This window comes from Schistocerca piceifrons, chromosome 5, assembly GCF_021461385.2.
Source record: "Schistocerca piceifrons isolate TAMUIC-IGC-003096 chromosome 5, iqSchPice1.1, whole genome shotgun sequence".
NCBI lineage: Eukaryota > Metazoa > Arthropoda > Insecta > Orthoptera > Acrididae > Schistocerca > Schistocerca piceifrons.
The window spans coordinates 134,436,477-134,460,174 of NC_060142.1; the positions used below are offsets into that span (position 1 = coordinate 134,436,477).

General features: G+C 43.2%; 1 protein-coding gene across 1 annotated transcript in view; it reads right to left on the reverse strand.

The window, feature by feature from the left end:
* The window catches only part of LOC124798804 (monocarboxylate transporter 2-like), a 51,384-nt gene continuing 27,686 nt past the window's right edge, over positions 1-23,698 (reverse strand). The window contains exons 4-6 of the mRNA XM_047262334.1: positions 20,693-21,004; positions 8,807-8,998; positions 1-125 (exon numbers count right to left, since the gene is read on the reverse strand). Coding sequence (XP_047118290.1) covers positions 1-125; positions 8,807-8,998; positions 20,693-21,004 — 629 coding nt within the window. The remainder of the gene's footprint in view (positions 126-8,806; positions 8,999-20,692; positions 21,005-23,698) is intronic.

Genomic DNA, 23,698 nt, shown 5'->3' on the forward strand with positions numbered 1-23,698 from the left:
TCATCTCTTTCGGCGGCACCATTGCACGATGCCCTCTACGAGCCAGAACGCCATGGCAACGAGCAACAACAACGTCAGGAGGTGAATACAGAGTGGGTAGTCCCCCGTCTCGTCACGGACGTAACCTGAAAAAGAAAGACAGGTGATGGTTATGATCACTATTCTAAGGTGCTTAAACTACTCACATCAACGAGATAAAAAGCTAGCCACACAGCCCAGGTAAATACGTTCTGTAATACTCACAGAGCGCATCGTGAGTCCCTGTAGTAATAGAGTGCTGCTTCTACCTTCATTTGAATGAGAATCCACGCGCTCTTCACAGAAAACCACCAGAAAATTAAAAAAACTTAATTAGTTACGTATCATTAAGTACGTCCAATAGGTGCAAAGGCGAGTCGGACGTAACAGGTATCACTAAAGGGTAATCCAGATATTGTTTACTGCCAATTCGATGTCGTCGTGAAGTTTATTTGCGAGGACCGGTTAGATCCCGACGCATACGTGGATAAAATTTCCTTTGGGTGGCTCTGTTTATGCAGTTTTCAGTTCCACCTTTCGACAGACAGTGTCCCAGACGACTTACCCATGACTGACGTATTTATCTTTGAACTCTCCCTATATAAAAGCAAATTTCTTGGGTATACATAACTGGAATTAGATTTCCATTACTCATTTACGCATTTATATTTCCTCAAAAATTTTCTCGACTTACGCCTTTCCCTCACACTAATGTCCAAAGACTGGATACGAGTACAGATTAGCTGCTTAGACTTGCACAGTTGCTGCTAATTTCTTACCGCGAAAACGAGGCCAAATTGTGCACGCCTTACTTCATTAGTCAATATGTGGTTCTACACGGTAATTTTAGTGCCATATGTGTATCATTCATCAAGTGCACAGTGAGTTAGCATTCAGAAGTTACTTTGGATTAGATCTTCTGCTGGCTGCAAGGATCTTATTTCACAAACAGCTTACTGCTAAAGCTGGTCTGCTTCCTTGGAACATCACGCTTGTTTGTTTTACACTCAGCTTCACTTCACAGAACCTAGCAATTTCGAGCCTTACAGGAACGCGTTTCTAGAACTGCTGGAAGTTTTACGGTTTCATCTCACAATACATGTACTGCTTTTCATAGTTTGCTTCAACTATTTAGAAATCGGGCTTGGTTGTAGAATAGTGTAGGTTTCTGCATACGGTTCTGATTCAAGGTTAAATGTCACAAGTTATTTTAATAACTCTCTCGAACTCATAATTAATAAATATAGGTACACCACTTTGAGATGACGAAAGGCATGGGATGGGAATATAAACAGACACAAATGGCAGTTGCACCTCGTACACAAGGTATACAAGGGCAATGCATCCCGTTCCGGAAATTGATAGGGAATTCAATATTTCGCAATCCACAGTGTTAGGACAACGCCGAGAATACCAAATGTCAGGCATTACCACTCATCACGGACAACGTAGTGACCGACGGCCTTCACTAAACGACCGAGAGCAGCGGCGTTCACATAGAGTTGTCGGTGCTAGCAGACAAGGAACAATGCTCGAAATAAGCGCAGAAATTAGTGTGGGGCGTACGACAAATGTATCCGTTAGGACAGTGCGACGAAATTTGGCGTAAATAGGCTACGGCAGCAGACTGCTGACACGAATGCCATTGCTAACAACACGACATCACATATAACGACTCTCCAGGACTCGTGACTACATCGGTTGGACCCCAGACGACTGGGAAACGGTGTCCTGGTCAGATGAGTTCCGGTTTCAGTTGGTAAGAGCTGATTTTAGGGTTGGTGTGTGGCGCAGATCCCACGAAACCATCGACTGAAGTTGCCAACAGGACACTGCAAGCTGTCTGTGGCTCCATAATGATGTAAGCTGTGGTTGTATGGAATGGTCTAGGTTTTCTAATCAAACGAAACCAATCATTGATTGGAAATAGTTGTGTTCAGCTGCTTGGAGACCATTTGCAGCCATTCATGAACATCATGTTCCGAAATAACGACTGAACTTTTGTTGATGATAATGCACCATGACACCGGGTCGAAAGTATTCGCGACTGGTTTGAATAACATTCTGGTCAGTTCGAGCGAATGTTTTGGTCACTCGGATAACCCGACATTAACCCCTTCGAAAGTTTGTGGAACATAGACGACAGGTCAGTTCGTACACAAAATCCTGCACCGGCAACGCTTTCACGGACGGCTATGCGGGCAGTCTTCTTCTTCTGTAGTGGTCAATCCAAGGATTGGTTGGCAACAGCTACAATGGCAGCTTGTCTCCATTCTGTGCGTCTTTCAGCTTTTCTCTTCATTTCTTTATAGGTGTTACATCCCACATCTTTCACAATTTGATCCATGTACCTCAGTCGTGGTCTTCCTCTTGGTCTTTTTCCCTCGACATATCCCTCTATGATTGTGTTCAGGAGTCCTTTATGTCTTAATAGATGGCCTGTAAATTGCACTCTTCTTTTAACAATGAAACTCCAGAAGCTTCTCTTCTCACCAGCTCTTTCCAGAACCACTTCGTTTGTGACCTTGTCGATCCATTTTATTTTGAGTATGCGTCTATAGCACCACATTTCACACCAAAACAAGCCACCTCTAACCTGTTTTCATTCTGTTACGTAACAAGTTACTTCATTTCTCGAAGACAGTACGGTTTCCGGCACATGCGGGCAGTATGGCTCTATATTTCTGCAGAGGACTTTCAATGACTTGTTGAGCACATGCTACGTCGTATTGCTGCACTACGGCGGGCAGGAGGTCCGACGTAATATTAAGAGGTATCCCATGACTTCTCTCACCTCAGTGTATAACACATTCATCCATAATGATTGCTTCGTAGTATGAAAAATTATGTTGCAGCACCAGATTTACAGCTAACGAAAGAAGAAACACGTACGCCGGTCTAACACGGAAAGAATTAAGGTACCGTTACCCATGCTCAACAGCGGCAAAAACAGCTGTCACAAAAAACCAACATTCGTGTCGCAGGTATCGACTGATTTGTTTTTCCAAAGATGTAGTGCTCTTTAGCCTCAGCTCCTGTCCCATATTAACAGGCTTACAATTTTAAATAATTAATATTTACAATTAAGAGTTTTACAATTCTAAATAACATTTACTAAAAATTAAAAGTAAAGCAGATACTGTCACCAAACGTTTCCCACAAGTCCTATAAAGTAATGCCGGAAACCGTACTGTCTTCGAGAAATGAAGTAACTTGTTACATAACAGAATGAAAACAGGTTAGAGGTGGCTTGTTTTGGTGTGAAATGACGTCTGATGAGAGCCTAGCAGGGGTGTTGTAGGTTTGAAAGACGTTAATAGTGAACCCCTCGGCCAGTGGCTAGACATGACGTCACGAGCTTCGTTAGCAGTTAGCATGATGACAGTTATGGTGATACATATTTTCGATTTGGAAAATTTAATCACTAAGAAAACAGCCGAGTACAATACACCAGAATAAAGAGCTCAACGAAGCGATTAGTTTCATATGTAGCATCACTGTGGAAGTGAAAGCCAAGGGAAATTACAACCGTTATTTTTCCCAAGGGCATACAGCTCTACCATATGGTTAAATGTTGATGCATTCCTTTGGGTAAAATATTCCAGAGGTAAAATAGTCCCCCATTCGGATCTCCGTGCGGGGACTACTGTGGAACATTTAAAAAGAGAAATCGATAGGTAGAAATTAAATGTAGTGGGGATTAGTGAAGTTCGGTGACAGGACGGACAGCAATTTTGGTCAGGTAAGAACAAAGTTATAAGTACGGAATCAAATAGGGATAATGCAGGAGTAGGTCTAATCACGAATAAGATAACAGGAATGTGGGTTAATGTGTTATGATCTGCATAGAAAATGCATTACCACTGCCAAGACATACACGAAGCCAACACCCATCACGGTAGTGTAAGTTTATATGCCAAAAGCTATGCAGATTATGAAGAGATTATAGAATGTATGATGAGATACAAGATATTGTTCAGATAGTTGAGGGAGACGAGTATCTCCTTGTGACTGGGGACCGGAATTTGGTAATAGAAAGTGGAAGAGACTGGACAAGAAATCGACACCAGGAAAGGAAGGAAAGGAAAAATACTATGTGAGTATCGACTAAGAGAAAAGGAGAAAGAGAGAAAACAGCCTGGAAGAATTTTGCGTAGAGCATAATTTAATAATTGTTAACATTTGGTTTAAGAGTCATGAAAGAAGGTTGTTCACGTGAAACAGACCTACAGACGTCGCAAGGCTTCAGATTGCTTATGTAGAGGTACGAGGGAGATTCTAGAAACAGATTTTAAACCGCAAGACATTTCCAGAGGCAGAGGTGGAAACTGACAACAATTTTTTGGTTATGAATTGTAGATTAAAACCGAAGAAATTGTAAACTGATATGAAATTAAGGAAATGGGTCCAGGATAAGTTGAAGGAACCAGAGGCCTTTGAGAGTTTCAGAGTGAGCGTTAGGAAATATTGACTACAACGGATCAACGTTATAACCTAGAAGACGAAGGGGTAGCTTTGAGAGATAAAATAGTGAAGACAGTAGAGGATGAAGTAGGCAAAAAGAAACGACCTAGTAGGAATCCATGAACATCAAATGAGATATTGAATTTAACTGGTTAAACGAGAAAATATAAAAATACAGCAAGGGAAGCAGGGTAGAGAGAATACAAATGTCTAAAAATGAGATGAAGAGGAAGTTCAAAATGGCTGAGTAGGAATGACTAGATGCCCAGTGGAAGGATACTCACCTATGGGAGAATTAAAGAGACGTTTGGAGTAAGTCATCTGTATGAATATCAAACGCTCAGATGGAGAAGCAGCATTAAGCAAAGAAGGGAAAGCTGAAAGGTGGAAGGAATATTTAGAGGAGCTATGCAAGGGAAAATGAAGGCAATATTATGGACAGGGAAGCGGATGTAGATGAAGATGAGAAGGGATATATGATACTGCAAGAAGAATTTGATAGAGCACTCGAAGACCTAACTTGAAACAAGCCCTCTGGAGTAGACGATATTCCGTCTGAACCACTGATATCCTTGGGCGAACCAGCTGTTACAGAACTATTCCACCTGGTGTGCAAGGTGTATGAGATAAAATACCGTCAGACATCAGTAAGAATATAACAATTCCTATTCCAAAGAAAGCAGATGGTGGCATGTTCGCGTATTACCGAAATATCACATTAATAAGACTTGACTGCGAAATGTTAGCACTAACTGTTTAGAGAAGAATGGAAAAAATTTTAGAAGCGGTATGCTAGGGATACGTCGTAACACTCGAGGAAATATTGAATCTACAACTTAGAACGCTGTTACTGAAAGGCAGACTTTCGTTTATGGCTTTTGTAGTTTTAGAGAAAGCGTTTGATAATGACGACTAGATCACTCTCTTAGAAATTCTGAAGATAGCAGGGATAAAATACAGAGAGCGAAATGCTATATACGAGGGTTGGAACATAATAGTGGCAGCTATCTATTCACAACCGATAAAAAAGAGTAACGTGTTTGCATCTGTTACTGTGCTTCAAAGAAGTCACCAGCGTTGCGTAGAACACGTTGCCAGCGATGTGGAACGCATAGTATACCGTTAGCCGAGCCTGTTCTGTTGATGGTGCGAATGGAGCGGTCTACTGCCTGTAGAATCTCTGGAACAGTTCTGAAGCGAATGCCACGAAGTCGTTCCTTAATCTTCGGAATCAAATCAAAGTCACAAGCACTTAAGTCTGGGAAGTATGGTGGATGGTACAGTACTTCCTAGTCCCATCGACAGAACTGAACATCCACAGCTTGCGCTGTATGCGCCCGCGCACTGTCGTTCAAAATGATGGGTGGGTTGCGCAGAAAGTGTCGCCGCTTCTTTCGCAAAGCTGGTCGCAGGTGATGCTCCAAAAACGAACAATATTACTGGGCAGTGACGGTCTGCCGTGGGGGAACGTAATGCGTTAGGATTGTAAGTAGGCTGTTTAGGTTTTTACGTTGGTAACGCCATGTAGCGCTCTATATGAAAATCACTGACTGCACTGTGTGCAGTCTGTGGCTGGTTTACATTGTTGGAATTTGCTATTGTAGTGTTGAGCAGTTGGCTGTTAACAACGCGTAGCGTTGGGCAGTTGGAGGTGAGCCGCCAGCAGTGGTGGATGTGGGGAGATAGATAGAAGAATTTTAAGAGCGGACGATCTGGACATGTGTCCACCAGAAAGAGTAAGTTTGTAGGACTGGATGTCATGAACTGTTATATATATATATTATGACTTTTGAACACTATTAAGGTAAATACATTGTTTGTTTTCTACCAGAATCTTTCATTTGCTAACTATGCCTACCAGTAGGTAGTGCCTTCAGCAGTCAGAATCCTTTACTTAGCTGGCAGTATTGGCGCTCGCTGTGTTGCAGTAGTTCGAGTAACGAAGATTTTTGTGAGGTAAGTGATTCATGAAAGGTATAGGTCATTGTTAGTCAGGACCATTCTTTTGTAGGGATTATTGAAAGTCAGATTGCGTTGCGCTAAAGATATTGTGTGTGAGTTTACGCACAGTCATTTATAATATTTCTAAGGGGACGTTTCAGGATAACACTATCACCTTCGTACACGAGAATCACCATAACTTTAGACCGCTCCATTGGCACCATCAACAGAACAGGCTCTGCTAACAGTGTACTACCCCTTCCACATGGCTGGCAGCGGATTCTATACAACGCTTGTGACTACTCTGAAGGAAAGTAACAGGCGCAAACATGTAACTCTCTTGTAAAGGTTGTGAATATATAGTTGCCATAATTTAAGTTCCAACCCTCGTATAAATTGAAGAATGAGAAGTTGGTATACCTTTTAGAGGTTTCAGATCTACTCAAGATTTATTGTTGCAACAATACGAATCGAGAACAAGAAATGTTTGCATTTATAGATAAATAGCACAAGCTGATCTGAGGTACCAGGTATCGACCAATGCTAAAACACCCATATAAGTACATGGTATAACCTCCAGAGGCAGCAATATAGACGCAGGCTCTGGCATCCACTCGATAGTACAGATTGCGAATAATGTCCTGGAACATGTTATGCCACGCCATCTCGACCTGTTCACATAGTTTCGCAAGAGCTTTTGGTTGACGAGTCGTACTATTCATTTCTCATCCCATCATATACACACGTGTTCGTTTGGAGATAAGTCCAGAGATCGTGATGACCAGAGAAACTGCTGCACGTCTCGGAGAGCACATTGAGTGTGGGCAAGCATTATCTTGTCGGAAAAAAACGGCAAGTTTTTGTGGCAAGAACAACAGAAGAACGGATCTAACAATATTATGAACATACCTAGCGCTGGTTAACGTCCCCTCCAGAAATGCCAAAGATAAACTAGAGTTGTAGCTTTTCGCACCCCAGATCATTAGATCTGGAGCTGTGTGAGTGTGTCTTGGATCGAATGCTCTCTATGAGACAGCGTTCATCAGATCTACACTGTACGCGCAGACGACCATCACTAGCGTGACAGCAGAATCTGCTTTCATCGCTAAAGACCACAGCACACCGTTCCATTTTCCAAGAGATCCTCCGACGGCATCAGCCTAGCCATGATACGTCTACGCTGTGGCGTGACTGGGAGATGGGATAGAGGTGTGTGTGCTCTTAGTCCCACTTTCAATTATCAGTTCACAACAGCTGGTGTTTACACTTCTGGGCTCAAGAGCCCTGTTATCTTTGCTATGGTTGCTGTTAGCTCTACCAATGGCCCCCTTACAATAAGACGATCTCGGCTGGTGTCTGTGCTGCATGGACATCTAGGACCTCGTGTACAGTTGTGAAAATATTCACATGAACACTGATATGTACAGGTACCATTTAGTCGGCTGTGCTGCTTGCTGTCATATCACAAGGAAAAGCCAGAATTTTGTCGATGATACCCCACGTATTCCATGATTCCTCATCTGTCGATTATCTTTTTGGTATCTTCTTAGGAACGTTGTGGATCTCTTTGTAATGGTTTGACTGAGCTTTCAGAAAGTTGAGAAATGATGGCCGTCTTAATGGTCACATATGTGGTCTACACTGCAAAGAAAGAAGAGCTTGTATGTTGCTTTGAATGACCGGAGAAAACATCAGTGAAACACTTCAATCAACGCTTTCTCGACAAAACCCATACCGATTTCAGTATTCCTCAGACACTGTTACATCAGCATTATGTAAAATGGCCATTGGTCAGAGATCCATAAACAACCCTGGTTCTAAAACATTCTCAAGAAATATTTATTGGAGAGACCTATTTCTGTGAAAGTAAGTTTGGAGCACAGCATTGTATGGTAGTGAAACATGGGCTGTGAGAAAACCAAAAAAGAAGAGAATCGAAACATCTGAACTGGGATGCTGCAGAGGAAAATTTGGTGGAGTGATAAGATAAGGAATGGGGAGGTTTTCCGTAGTATTGGAGAGGAAAGGAATATATGGAAAACACTCACAAAAAGAACGGACAGGATGATAGGACATCTATTAAGATATCTGGGAATAACTTCCACGACACTAGAGGGAGCTGTAGAGGGTAAAAACTGTACAGGAAGACATAGATTGGAATGCATCCCGCAAATAATTGAGGATGTTGTTTACAAGTGCTACTCCGAGATAAAAAGTTAGCGCAGGAGAGGAACTCGTAGTGTATCGCATCAAACCAGTCATAAGACTGTTGGCTCAAAAAAAAAGGCCTGTATATGTTTGTGTGTACGTCTGCGTGTGTGTGTGTGTGTGTGTGTGTGTGTGTGTCCGTGAGTGCGTGTGTCCGTGATGACGGCTTCCTTACCTATAGCAGGTCCGACAGTGAAGAGCAGGATACCGCAGGAGACCATGTTAAAGCCGACGGCGGCCGGCAGCTTGTGCTCTGGGCACACCTCGGCCACGCACAGGTTTATATTGGCGAAACCGATACCTCGACAGACTCCACACAGAGCGTTCCACACGCACAGAGCCACCATACTAGAGGACGTGGCGATCACTGCGCAGAGGAACAGTGGTCAATGCGAAAGCCAAGTCAGTGTCACTAGAGCATTTCAAACTAAGTTTCTATGACTAAATGAATATACTATGTGTAATAGGAATAGGAAACAAAGAACGACAGGAATGTGTTTCAGCGTAGTTTTGAAAATGTAAGTAAAAACAAACTTTAGATGGAAATTTAAGTAATTCAGTTCACTAATATTAGAAAACTACTTTTTCAGTACTGAAAACAAACCTCAAATACGCAATAATTAACGTAACCAAAGGAAAATGTAATACATCAAATATAATTATATCTTAGTGCGTAACAGAGAATGTAGTAACAAGGAAAATATTGTAGTCAGCAAACTCAAAGTGCACAAGCATGCATGAAGCGTCACTCTGTGCTGACGGAATATCATCATCTTAATCATAATCATTAACAGCATCATCAACATCACACAAAACACTTCACACACATCAAACATGTCTGTTTGAAACAGAAGCCTCTCTACCATCTTCTAACTTCTCATGTTTGCCTGTCCTCCAGCACACTGCAGTTTTTCCCTTTCCTTGGACCTTTTCCTGTGTTCTCTTCAGCAGTCTGACTGTCATCCTCCTACTGTTTTCAGAAATCTTACGTCTCTTATTTCCTTGGTATCGCTATCCATGTTCATGTGTGTATAACATTCTTTCGTCTGTCCATCTCAAAACATGTCATTTTGCTGCATTCTGCTATGTAACTTTCCTCCATTATCCATATTACGGAAGCATATTATAAAATAGGGACATTGTACTTTTCCACCTTCGGGGCTCTCCTGCGATCAAAATTTAGCTACTTATGCTGCTGAAAATTCAATTGTTCTTCTACCACTTTTATTGATCTTTTTTCTGCTGTCAGCTTCCTTAGTCATACCACATAAATCCTTGACAAAACTATCTACAGTCTTGCAAAGTTCCCGTATAAAACAAAATAACCGAGTCAGTCTGATGATTGATCTGCCCAGAACACCTAAGTGGGGCCGAGTTCAGCTTTCATAAGAAAACAAAACTGAACGCAACATACACAGAAAACTACTAACCAGTGGTTTCTTTCTGCTGTCATGTTTACCAGGAAATACACATCAAAACTGCCATGAAGAAAATCATAATCCAACACAGACACGCGAATCAAACATACATTTTCCAAATCAAGGAATGAAATTTCGAAAAACAAACACTCATCATTGCGCTAAGAATAGCCAAGGTGTTGTTTGCACCAGTGAATTAACACAAGCATCCCTTCCATGTACTGATCATAAAACACGCAACAAACATGGCTGCTAATGTAGTTCAATGCATACTGAGTAATAGTTCACATCACAGCCGCCCAAAGGACACCATGACTGCAGGCACAAGCTATATTTTTTGTGAACACTTGCCTGGCAAGCCCACAACTAAATCTATTCCAAGGAATGAGTAATAGCGGATATTGGCTTCCCTTGATCTCGCAGCCCCAAACAGTGCATCAGGTGGCGCCATCCCTTTGAAATATGATACCTGTGAAATTCATGTTTGTGTGTGGTCTCGGAACACATGCACTATCTCAAGTGGTTACTTCCTGTTGGCCAAAGCAGAGGATGGCGGCATCTCCTTAGATCAATATCTGGGACATTCCTGTCGAAACAAATGTACTCTCTCTCTCTTTCTCTCTCCCTGAGGTGGTTACTTCCTGTTGCAACATTTGGCTCAAACCCATAGACCAAGATGCTCTACTCTCTGCGGTTGAAAAAATTCGATAACCAATCTTAGAAGGGGATGCTGTTGTCCACACACCTCGAATTTCTCACGCAAAATGTGGATTTCTCCCTTTTATATAAGTAATTTTTGAAGACAGAAGAAATCGAAGCATAAACACGTTTTCACATCATAAAGTATCGTTACTTGTTGTGGAACTCGTGTGCAAGAGTATCTCATATGCTGTATTTCCTCTAAATATTCTCTCTTCACTTAAAAAAAAAAAAAAAATCTGTTCACATCTGCTTACTGTCTGCTATGTCATGCACCACAAGACTAGAATATTGAACTTATTTCAGGCTCATGAGGGAATACCTGGAGCATGCTCTGCCTCCGTCACTTGATGTGACCTTACATTCGAACGTTCTTAAGTTAGTAGCATAGAGGAGTCGTAGATATCAGGTTAATACTACATATCACTTTAAAAATCGGTTCTATTATGACGGCCATCTCTCCCTGTTTAGGTAGGATATGGAAATTTCGTTAAAATATATCGTCGCAATGAACAAATGCTTGATTACCACTTAAGACTTGTGAATTATACCTATGGTACTCTCACCCTCACCTCCACCTGCCCAGTGGTACGTCGTTGATAACAAATTGATTGACTAATTAAATTGATCATGAGAGTTCCTTTGCTTGGTGAGTAATTTCTTTCCTGCAGTCGTAATACATTCGCCAGGTAACCTTTACACACGCTTCTGCGATTTCTCTGGAGGGCTTCCCACATACTAAGTAGTCACTTTGTTCATTAACAAACAGGTTGGTAACCGTCGCCACATATCTGAAGATACCCATCACTAATTATGCTGGAAGTTAGTCACGTCAGTCCTGACAAAACTCTACCGTCTAGTGAGCAAGATGTATGAGACAGGAGAAATACCCTCAGACTTCAAGAAGAATATAATAATTCCAATCACAAAGAAAGCAGGTGTTGACAGATGTGAAAATTACCGAACTATCAGTTTAATAAGTCATAGATGCAAAATACTAACGCGAATTCTTTACAGACGAATGGAAAAACTGGCAGAAGATCAGTTTGGATTCCGCAGAAATGTTGGAACACGTGAGGCAATACTGACCCTACGACTTATCTCAGAAGAAGGATTAAGGAAAGGCAAACCTACGTTTCTAGCAGTAGAGAAAGCTTTTGAGAATGTTGATTGGAATACTCTCTTTCCAGTTCTGAAGGTGGCAGAGGTAAAATACAGGGAGCAAAAGGCTATTTACAATTTGTACAGAAACCAGATGGCAGTTATATGAGTCGAGGGACATGAAAGGAAAACAGTGGTTGGGAAGGGAGTGAGACAGGGTTGTAGCCTATCCCCAATGTTATTCAATCTGTATATTGAGCAAGCAGTAAAGGAAACAAAAGAAAAATTCGGAGTAGGTATTGAAATGTCGTGTGACGAGGGCCTCCCGTCGGGTAGACCGTTCGCCTGGTGTAAGTCTTTCGATTTGACGCCACTTCGGCGACTTGCACGTCAATGGGGATGAAATGATGATGATTAGGACAACACAACACCCAGTCCCTGAGCGGAGAAAAATCTTCGACCCAGGCGGGAATCGAACCCGCGCCCATTGGATTGACAGCCTGTCGCGCCGACCACTCAGCTACCGTGGGCGGACGGAGTAGGTATTAAAATCCATTGAGAAGAAATAAAAACTTTGAGGTTCGCCGATGACATTGTAATTCTGTCAGAGACAGCAAAGGACTTGGAAGAGCAGTTGAACGGAATGGACAGTGTCTTGAAAGTAGGGTATAAGATGAATATCAACAAAAGCAAAACGAGGATAATGGAATGTAGTCGAATTAAGTCGGGTGATGCTGAGGGAATTAGATTAGGAAATGAGACACTTAAAGTAGTAAAGGAGTTTTGCTATTTGGGGAGCAAACTAACTGACGATGGTCGAAGTAGAGAGGATATAAAATGTAAATTGGCAATGGCAAGGAAAGCGTTACTGAAGAAGAAAAATTTGCTAACATCGAATATAGAGTTAAATGTCAGGAAGTCGTTTCTGAAAGTATTTGTATGGAGTGTAGCCATGTATGGAAGTGAAACGTGGACGATAAATAGCTTAGACCAGAAGAGAATAGAAGCTTTCGAAATGTGGTGCTACAGAAGAATGCTGAAGATTAGATGGGTAGATCACATAACTAATGAGGAGGTATTGAATGGAATTGGGGAGAAGAGGAGCTTGTGATACAACTGGACTAGAAGAAGGGATCGTTTGGTAGGACATGTTCTGAGGCATCGAGGGATCACCAATTTAGTATTGGAGGGCAGCGTGGAGGGTAAAAACCGAAGAGGGAGAACAAGAGATGAATACACAAAGCATATTCAGAAGGATGTAGGCTGCAGTAGGTACTGGGAGATGAAGAAGCTTGCATAGGATAGAGTAGCATGGAGAGCTACATCAAACCAGTCTCAGGACTGAAGACCACAACAACAGTCACTTAGAATTCTGGTATTCTGCTCCCGAACTAATCCTGCTCGGACCCGTCGGTCTATGGAGGCAATAAAATGCCTCACTCCCGCCTCCACCCAGACGATGCCCCCGCCCCTACACCCACCACCGCCACCCGGCCGCATACGAACAGCAGCCACGACAGGGACAAGAGCCCCTGACGCATGTCAGGGCTCTACCGGTCCCAGCCAACAAGGTGTTGCTCGCTGTGCCAGACTGTTGTTAATGATTCCCGACTCACAAAGTTGACCTTCCCTTCTCAGAACAGGGCACTTAAATGCTGACAGGGTAAATACCTGAATGTTGAAAAACATGCTTCACCTCCTCTCACCTGCAAAATGAAACGTTCTGAGATGTGTTTTCGAAGTACGCCAGAAAGGCTGACCCAGTGAATAATAGCAAAATACCTGTGTGCTGGCCACCCTATCCCAAATGTGTATGAGGGTGCAGACTGGGTTTCCCTCAGAACATAGCCTTGTAAAAGCGATCTTATTGGCTTCCAAAAAGTAGTGGGTGAATGCTTCAAGAACTCAAATCCTGGAAGGAAGGCAATGTTCTTTTAGAGGAACTCTATCGAGAAGAGACATTTGAAGCGGACTGCAGAAGGATTCTACCGCTGCCAACATACATTATGCATACGGTCCATGAAGATAAGATACAAGAAATTAGCACCTATATGCAGGCATAAAGACAGTGTTTTTCTTTCACTCTATTTGCAAGTGGAACAGGAAAGGAGATGATTAATAGTGGTACAGGGTACCCTACGCCACACGCTGTATAATGACTTGTGAAGTATGTACACAGATGTACCCGAAAACTTAGTCTACCTATTAAGATGCCTGTCAGTCCACTAATAGACCCACAAAACTCACAGAAGAATGTTGTCTCGTATTTATCAAGAAAACTAAAGACGATACTTCTGCTGCTGATAGTCTCTCGGCAAAATCTTGCAATCACTATGTGAGACATATGTGAAAGGTAGCCGGCCGGGGTGGCCGAGCGGTTCTAGGCGCTACAGTTTGGAACCGCGCGACCGCTACGGTCGCAGGTTCGAATCCTGCCTCGGGCATGGATGTGTGATGTCCTTAGGTTAGTTAGGTTTAAGTAGTTCTAAGTTCTAGGGGACTGATGACCTTAGAAGTTAAGTCCCATAGTGCTCAGAGCCATTTGAACCATTTTTTTTTTTTTTTTTTGTGAAAGGTAACATGTTTGCCCCCAACACTCAGAAGAAGTGGTATAGAGCTCACCTCTCAACTCTCCTTTCGTCAGTGTATCGCTTACTCGCCATATTCTCACGAACTTCCAATCTTCGACACAATATTTTAATCTACCTGATTTCTACATCTACATCTACATCCATACTCCGCAAGCCACCTGACGGTGTGTGGCGGAGGGTACCCTGAGTACCTCTATCGGTTCTGGTTCAAATGGTTCAAATGGCTCTGAGCACTATGGGACTTAACATCTATGGTCATCAGTCCTCTAGAACTTAGAACTACTTAAACCTAACTAACCTAAGGACAGCACACAACACCCAGCCATCACGAGGCAGAGAAAATCCCTGACCCCGCCGGGAATCGAACCCGGGAACCCGGGCGTGGGAAGCGAGAACGGTACCGCACGACCACGAGATGCGGGCTCTATCGGTTCTCCCTTCTATTCCAGTCCCGTACTGTTCGTGAAAAGAAGGACTGTCTGTATGCTTCTGTGTGGACTCTAATCTCTCTGATTTTATCCTCATGGTCTCTTCGCGAAATATACGTAGAAGGGAGCAATATACTGCTGGACTCTTCGGTGAAGGTATGTTCTCGAAACTTTAACAAAAGCCCGTACCGAGCTACTGAGCGTCTCTCCTGTAGAGTCTTCCACTGGAGTTCATCTATCATCTCCGTAACGCTTTCGCGATTACTAAATTATCCTGTAACGAAGCGCGCCGCTCTCCGTTGGATCTTGTCTATCTCTTCTATCAACCCTATCTGGTACGGATCCCACACCGCTGAGCAGTATTCAAGCAGTGGGCGAACGAGTGTACTGTAACCTACTTCCTTTGTTTTCGGATTGCATTTCCTTAGGATTGTTCCAATGAATCTCAGTCTGGCATCTGCTTTACCGACGATCAACTTTATATGATCATTCCATTTTAAATCACTCCTAATGCGTACTCCCAGATAATTTATGGAATTAACTGCTTCCAGTTGCTGACCTGCTATTTTGTAGCTAAATGATAAGGGATCTATCTTTCTATGTATTCGCAGCACATTACACTTGTCTACATTGAGATTCAATTGCCATTCCCTGCACCATGCGTCAATTCGCTGCAGATCCTCCTGCATTTCAGTACAATTTTCCATTGTTACAACCTCTCGATACACCACAGCATCATCTGCAAAAAGCCTCAGTGAGCTTCCGATGTCATCCGCCATGTCATTTATGTATATTGTGAACAGCAACGGCCCCATGACACTCCCCTGTGGCACACCTGAAATCACACTTACTTCGGAAGACTTCTCTCCATTGAGAATGACATGCTGCATTCTGTTACCTAGGAACTCCTCAATCCAATCACACAATTGGTCTGATAGTCCATTTGCTCTTACTTTGTTCAATAAACGACTGTAGGGAACTGTATCGAACGCCTTGCGGAAGTCAAGAAACACGGCATCTACCTGGGAACCCGTGTCTATGGCCCTCTGAGTCTCGTGGACGAATAGCGCGAGCTGGGTTTCACACGACCGTCTTTTTCGAAACCCATGCTGATTCCTACAGAGTAGATTTCTAGTCTCCAGAAAAGTCATTATACTCATTTCGATGAGTAGGAGGTGTCCCCACCAAGTGTCACACCCCAGTTACGTATCTCGGAATCCCATCATGTTCCTACAGCACTGTTACATTAATTATAAGGCTATCTGCTCCTCCACCTGTCACTGACTAGGTAAAAAGGTATTACAAGAAGAAATATAGCGCCCTAACAGACAGGAAGAAAGGCACTATCATGCAGAGTATACGAGAACGGTACAAAGAAATTCAGAAGCATAAAACCGACAATTCATCAACCTCGAATGACTGTCTAAAAATATCACCCTGTATGTGTTGTAATCTCCTTTATTGCATTCCTGTGATTGCTGTGTGAGAAATACAACAATGTAATGGTGTCAGAACCTTCGATGATAGCTTAGCATTTCGTGAGAAATAAAAGATAATGGCTCTGAGCACTATGGGACTTAACTTCTTAGGTTATCAGTCCCCTAGAACTACTTAAAGCTAACTAACCTAAGGGCATCACACACATCCATGCCCGAGACAGGATTCGAACCTGCGATTGTAGCGGTCGCGCGGCTCGAGACTGTAGCGCCTAGAACCGTGAGAAATACCTCACCTTTTTTTTTTTTTCAAACGGAACATACATCTGTAATACGAACTGCATAGTATCACAGTGCTTCCAATACACCATCCAGTGATACACTTAAATTGCTGCTACAGCCTCACACCTCTACACATAAGCCAGAGCTACTGGAAGAGTAGGGAGAGATTTGGGACTTAATCACAGCATTGCTCATTTTTTTTACCCCCCTGTGCTGTTCGATAGTGGAGTAACCATGGTATTTATGATGCTGGGGTATATCCTCATGGGTAGTATACATATGTGTAGATTCAGTTTTTTATTTTGAAGCAAACCCAGTGGTTTCACGCTTATGCAAGAATTGTATGTCGAGAGCCAATTAACCAACAGGTACAGACCAAACCAAATCAATGTCAATGTTTCCTCTAGCAAAAGCAGTCATCTTAGTACCTCTCACATTTTAATCTGAATTCTAGTGCAACAGATTGTAGTGCAACAGTCTCTAGGTGGCTTTCTGACAGGATTTGTGATCACTCGCCTCCTACACCATCACCAGTGGGCAGATCACACTCCCCTTAGAAATGCATGCAGGTGAATTCGAGCCTTACGTATTCATCTTCTTTAACTCGACAAATTGTCAGTTCTTAGGGTATGGCTTGCTTCCCTTAAGATACCACCAAATGAATGTGTCTTGGAGTGCATTGTTAGCCTACAGGGTTCCATAGCAAACAGAGCTGTCCGTGCTCAGTGCTCCACCTGGAGCTGGCAGGGCCTGGCGTGGCCTGCAGACATGGTTGACAGTGTGTCCAGGGCTCTCTGGCTGACATATGTGCAGACAATCAAAACAGCAGCTAATGTATCACACTTCATTCCAATCCTCGATACTTACAGTTATCATAGAAACTGGGGGCAGGAAGAACAGACACGAGCTCCACCTAAGTGGGAGAGGGGAGGGGAGGAGCCCTGTCTCCTACAAACCGAGTAAATAAAGAATATGCAAATTGAATTTAACAGAATGTGTGCTGGAATGTAATTGACATCGATTTGAATTTCATGTTGTGAGATCTTTTACACAAACAGCTCTGCACAGAGTATTTTACAATCAATTGCTGGATGGGGGAGGTGAGGGGGAAGTGGGCAAGGTGAGGGGATAGCTGAGGGATGTCCCAATAGGGGGAAAAGTGGCTCAGAACTGAACTAGGGAGGGGGTGACAAAGAAGTGTCCCTTTTCCCAGACGTAGGGAGGAGGAATAGAGAGGTGGGGGGTTTCTCAGAAGGAAGGATTATTCTCAGGGTCATAAAACAACTGCCATAGCGTCATAAATCAATTAGCACAGCAGTGCGTTAAGAGGACGAGGAGGGGCATAATTTACTACAGAATGTATGCTTTCCCTTAATGTATGCAACCCCTCACAAACCAAAGAGAACCAGAGCTGGATTTACTCCATTACTGTTGGGACAAAAAATGTTACACCTCAAGAGGAAAAGAAAACAAATTTTGTCCAAGGACAGAAAACGAGGTTAGCGAATGAACCATAAAATACAATGCTATAAGTTGTGTAATGTTAAAAGTATTATTGTCACTGAGTCCAATATCAGCTAAAGGGAAGTGAACCTGGGGACTATAAGGAAAGACAGTTTCAATCACTTTTATTTCTAGAACGAGATTTTCACTGTGCGGGGAAGTGTGTGCTGATACGAAACTTCCTGGCAGATTAGAACAATGTGCCAGGCTGAGACTCGAATGGGCTGGTGCTCTACCAATGGTGCTACCCAAACAAAGCTCATCACCTCCTCACAAAGTAGGTTCAAAAATGAATGGTTCAAATGGCTCTGAGCACTATGGGACTTAACATCTATGGTCATTAGTCCCCTAGAACTTAGAACTACTTAAACCTAACTAACCTAAGGACAGCACACAACACCCAGTCATCACGAGGCAGAGAAAACCCCTGACCCCGCCGGGAATCGAACCCGGGAACCCGGGCGTGGGAAGCGAGAGCGCTACCGCACGACCACGAGCTGCGGACCACAAAGTAGGAAATAAGATATTGGCGGTAGTAAAGTTGTGAGGCCAAGTTGTGAATCATGCTTGGAAGCAGAAGTGGTAGAGCACTTGCTCACAGAAGGAAATAGTCTGAGCTCGATTCTCGGTCTGGTACACAGTTTTGATTCACCAGGAAGTTTCACTTGTTTTATTCTTAGGATACTCTCATCAGTAGACACAGTGGGTGCCCAAAAGTAGGGAAACATCACGAGAAATGTATGGTTGATAGTAAATGCTGTTGATAGCCAAGATTGCAGGTTTTACTGTTGTGTGTGACCACGAACGCCACTTGTACACTGTTCTCAATACGGTATAAGTATCAGTCGTGGTCAGAATAGTGTTCTGCGTAGTTGTGACTGCACTATTTTGGTGCTATTTGTATTTGAACATTGATAAACTGTTGGTGCTCATTCGGTAGCTGCTTCCATAACCATGGTAGCTGAAGGCGTGGTGTTTAAAGAGGAATTGTATTGACGATTTATATCGCATACAAGGATAGCAGGAAAACACTGTCCGCTAAGTCACAACGCAGACGAAAGTGTGTGTTGAGTGATTGTGACAAACGGTCGTTGAAAAGGATTGTGACGAAAGATAAGATGACGGCAGCTGCAAAAGTTATTGCAAAATTGAAGCTTGACTCGGAGATCCTGTCAGCACTGTAACAACGCGAAGGGAATTCCATAAAAAGGGTATTGCAGGGTGAGCTGAAATTCCAAAGCACTCATCAGTGATGCAAAGACCCATAACACGAAAATAAGGTAACGGAGCCCCAAAACGTGGACTGTGGAGCGACTGAAGAAAGTCATTTGGTCTGATGAGTATTGTTTCAAACCATTTGTGACTTCTGGCTAAGTTTGAAGGGTGTTCAGTGATGATTTGGACAGTCCTACAGTGGTATTTCATGGGTTCCTGGTTACCCTTCATGGTCACTTTACACCCGAGCATTATGTGACCATTTTGGCTAATCAGATGTATCCTGTGATGGAGTATTTGTTCCCGATGTTGATGCTGTGTTCCATGACGCTAGGGCTCCTGTTCACACAGCTCTCATTGTCCATGACTAGTGTTGTGAGCACAAAAGTGAATTTTATCATCTATATCTTCATCTACATCTACATCCATACTCCGCAAGTCACCTGACGGTGTGTGGCGGAGGGTATTTGAGTACCTCTATCGGTTCTCCCTTCTATTCCAGTCTCCCCAGACCGCCTCGGCAACCAGATCTCAAGACTTTTGCGCCTTAGTAATCTACTTTGGAGTTAAAGGCGCATGATCGCAATCCACCTCCATCATCATCATTACCTGAATTTGTCTCTATTATGCAGGTATAATTGTTTATGATTTCCTTGAAAACCTTACGGGACCTTTATTAACCCATTCAGAGACGACTGAAAGCTGTTTTGAGTTCTAACTGTTGCCATTCACTGTATTAGGCACGGTAATATGTTTCTCGTCAGTCCATATTTTTGTCCACACACTGCTGTAACAAGCACCCTGTAGTGCAGTACCCTGCGGAGCCACCGAGGGCATAGAGGATAGTGCGACTGCAGGGATTTATCCCTTGCACGCTCCCCGTGAGACCCACATTTCCAACTTAATGTCCACACACTACATTCGTATGCCCGTGCGCACTACACTCATTACTCGCGGCAGACAATCATGCCGAGTCCCGTAAGAGTTCGGGCAATGTGTGTGCATCCGCACAGAAGAAGAAGGTCAATGACGGGTTAGCCTTAACTATGTGAAGATGGTATCTGTTCTTTCGGACATGTCCGAAAGAAAAGATACCATCTTCATACAAATTAGAGTGGTTGAGAATGTATCCATACTTACGAATTAATTTGCAATGTGAACGTTAAGTGACTTTATCACTCAATATGATCCATCGAACATCAAACTAACTAACTAAGTAACTGCTATCAGCATCACCAGTGACAATTGGTTCTATGACAGGAGTCAGATCTCAGTAGATACAATGTTGGATTTAAAATCATTGAGCTGAAGAAACTTTCCTCATAGAAATACAGACGAAATTAGCACTTTTCGTTAATGTTGTTTTAAACAGACTCTGGCTTGCTGACCTGAGCAAGTGATTCCACAGAGGACGGCAGCGACGAAGAAAGATAGGCGTGCGCTGACCTTGAGGCAGTCTGTGATGGAAGGCACCGTGAGCCTGGCCACGACGTCGCCGGCGGCCATCATGGTGAGGCAGAGCGCCGTATCGGACAGGGAGAGGTGTAAGCGGCGTTGCAAGTACATGGGCATCAGCAGCGAGAAGTTGACGCCCACCGTGAACATGCACCCCGTGCCGAACATCACGTTCAGGAACACCCAACTCCGGAGCAGGTCCAGGTCCATGAAGGTGATCACCCGACGCCACACAGGCTGCGGCTCTGTGAAGTCAAAGAAATAATTTAAACACAACTGCAAATTTTTATGGCAAAAATATTATACTTTGTGGAGTGGATAAAAACTGTTTTCAGCCTTCACAACAGATAAATGTGGTATTTTGACTAAAGTTCAGTCTTGATCACACCATTTATGTTTCAATGACATAGGTAACCGGTTTCGGTTATTTTTACATAACCATCATCAGACCAATGGCTCCCTTAGGAGTTATTATTTAAAGCTGGTTTTTCGAACTTTCTAAGAAGGCTGTGCACGAGTAAGTACTTTTGGGTCCCACAGATTGCGCTAGTGCGGCTTATGTGCTCCTGCCACATCAGACGGCATGCATTTCTGGGAGTTTAGTTGAGCATAGCGACACCAGAGTCGAGAAATGGTGTGCAAGGTTAGTGAATAGGAGTCTGACGTATGGAACTGAAGCGGCAACTTCGACTCAGAGTCACTGACAATGCAAGGCTACAGGGGATGTGTTTTATTACATGTATGTTAAACACTTGTGATCTAACGGTAGCGTCTTTGACGAGTAATGAAAACGGTTTGGGTCCCGCGTTCGAACCCCACCACTCCTTAAATTTGGAATAAAAATAGTCATCAATGGTGGCCGAAGACTTCCGGTACATGAAGCCACCCTCATTCTGCCAGTGGCCTTGTTGAAGAGGCCGTAGAATTGGACAGAGGTTCTCGGCACTCACTTGCGAGTGGGGGGGGGGACTGACCCTAAAGGCGGAAGAATCGGCAATGATCAACGGCATGAGGATGCAGAAGGCAATGAATACGACTACTTTAAAGACACATAACACGTATCCACAGGACACGTGGCTTGTAAATGAAAAAGTGTCAAGATGATATCCCCATTGGCAAAACATTCTGGAATAGTCCCCCATTCGGATCTCCGGGAGGAGACTACCAAAATGGAGGTGACCATGAGAAAAAGACTGAATAACCAACAAAAGAATGAGGTTGTACCAGTCGGCGCATATAATGTCAGAAGTTTGAGCGTTGTAGGAAAGCTAGAAAATCTAAAAATGGAAATTCAAAGGCTCAATGTAGATATAATGGGGATCAGTGAAGTGAAATGGAAAGTAGACAAGCACTTCTGGTCAGATCTGTAATATTTACAGCAGTAGAAAATGGTATAAACGGAGAAGGATTAATTATAAAAAGTAAGGTAGATGAGAGAATAGTTACTGTGAACAGTTCAGTGATAGGGTTGTTCTCATCTGGATCGACAGCAAACCAGCACCGACAACGCTATTTCGGGTATGCGTGCCGAGTCGCAAGCGGAACATGAAAAGATAGAAAAAGTATATGAAGATATTGAACTGCTTCAACTAGTAATTCAATACGTAATGGAGTATGAAAATCTGATGGTCATGGGGCACTGGAATGTGGTTATAGGAGAAGAAGTAGAAGAAAGCGTTGGTACTATACACGAAAAAGGAGAATGATTAATTGCGATCTGCAATAAACTTCAGTGATAGGAAATACTATGTCCAAGAATCACAAGAGGATGTGATATAGTTGGAAAAGGTAAGGAGATACGGGAAGATTTCATTTACGCAACTTCATGGTCAGGCTGAGATTCTGAAATCAGATATAGACTCATACCACAATTTAGTAATGATGAAGAGCAGGCTGATGTTTAAGAGACTAGTCAGGAAGAAATGAAATTGTATACGGACATAATAAGAAATGATAAGAAACGCTAGAAGCTCCGTGAGGCTCTAAATACTGGGACAACGAATAGCTGAGTAGGAAGTCCAGTTAAAAAGAAATGGAGGTCTCTAACAATGGCAGTCAAAGAAGCTTGAATGAAAAGTATAGGTACTAAAACTAAACTTCTCCCGCACAGGTCATGAAGCCCAACGGTACTGACCGGCCGCCGTGTCATCCTCAGCCCACAGGCGTCACTGGATGCGGATATGGAGGTTCATGTGGTCAGCACAACACTCCCCGACCGTATGTCAGTTTCCGAGACCGGAGCCGCTGCTTCTCAATCAAATAGCTCCTCAGTTTGCCTCACCGGGCCTGAGTGCACCCCGCTTGCCAACAGGGCTCGGCAGACCGGATGGTCATCCATCCAAGTGTTAGCCCAGCACGACAGTGCTTAACTTCCGTGATCTAACGGCAACCGGTGTTACCAATGCAGCAAGGCCGTTGGCCAAAAGTATACCTATACAAGGATGAGAAATGCGAGGAAACCATGGATAACAGTAGAAATACTTCAGCAGACAGACGAAACAAGGAAGTTTCAGGGAACTTCAGGAATATGAAGATGCAAGTGGCTTAGGAACGAAATAAACAGGAAGTTCAGGGAAGCTAAGCTGAAATGGCTGAAGGAAAAGTGAAGAAATCGAAAAAGAACTGATTGTCGGAATGCCTGACGCAGAATATAGGAAAGTCAAAACAGCCTTCGGTGAAACTAAAAGCAAGGGAGGTAACATTAAGAGTGCCGTAGCAAATCCCCTATTAATTTCAGAGGAGAGAGCAGATACGTGGAATGCCTCTATGAGGAGAGAACTTGTCTGATGACGTGATAGAAGAAGAAGGAATTGATAGGGGAGAGGTAGGAGATCCAGCATTAGAGTCAGATTTTAGAAAGGCTTTAAAGGACTTAATATCAGGTGAGGCAGGACGGATAGATAACATTTCATCGGAATCACCGGGTAAGTGTCAACAAG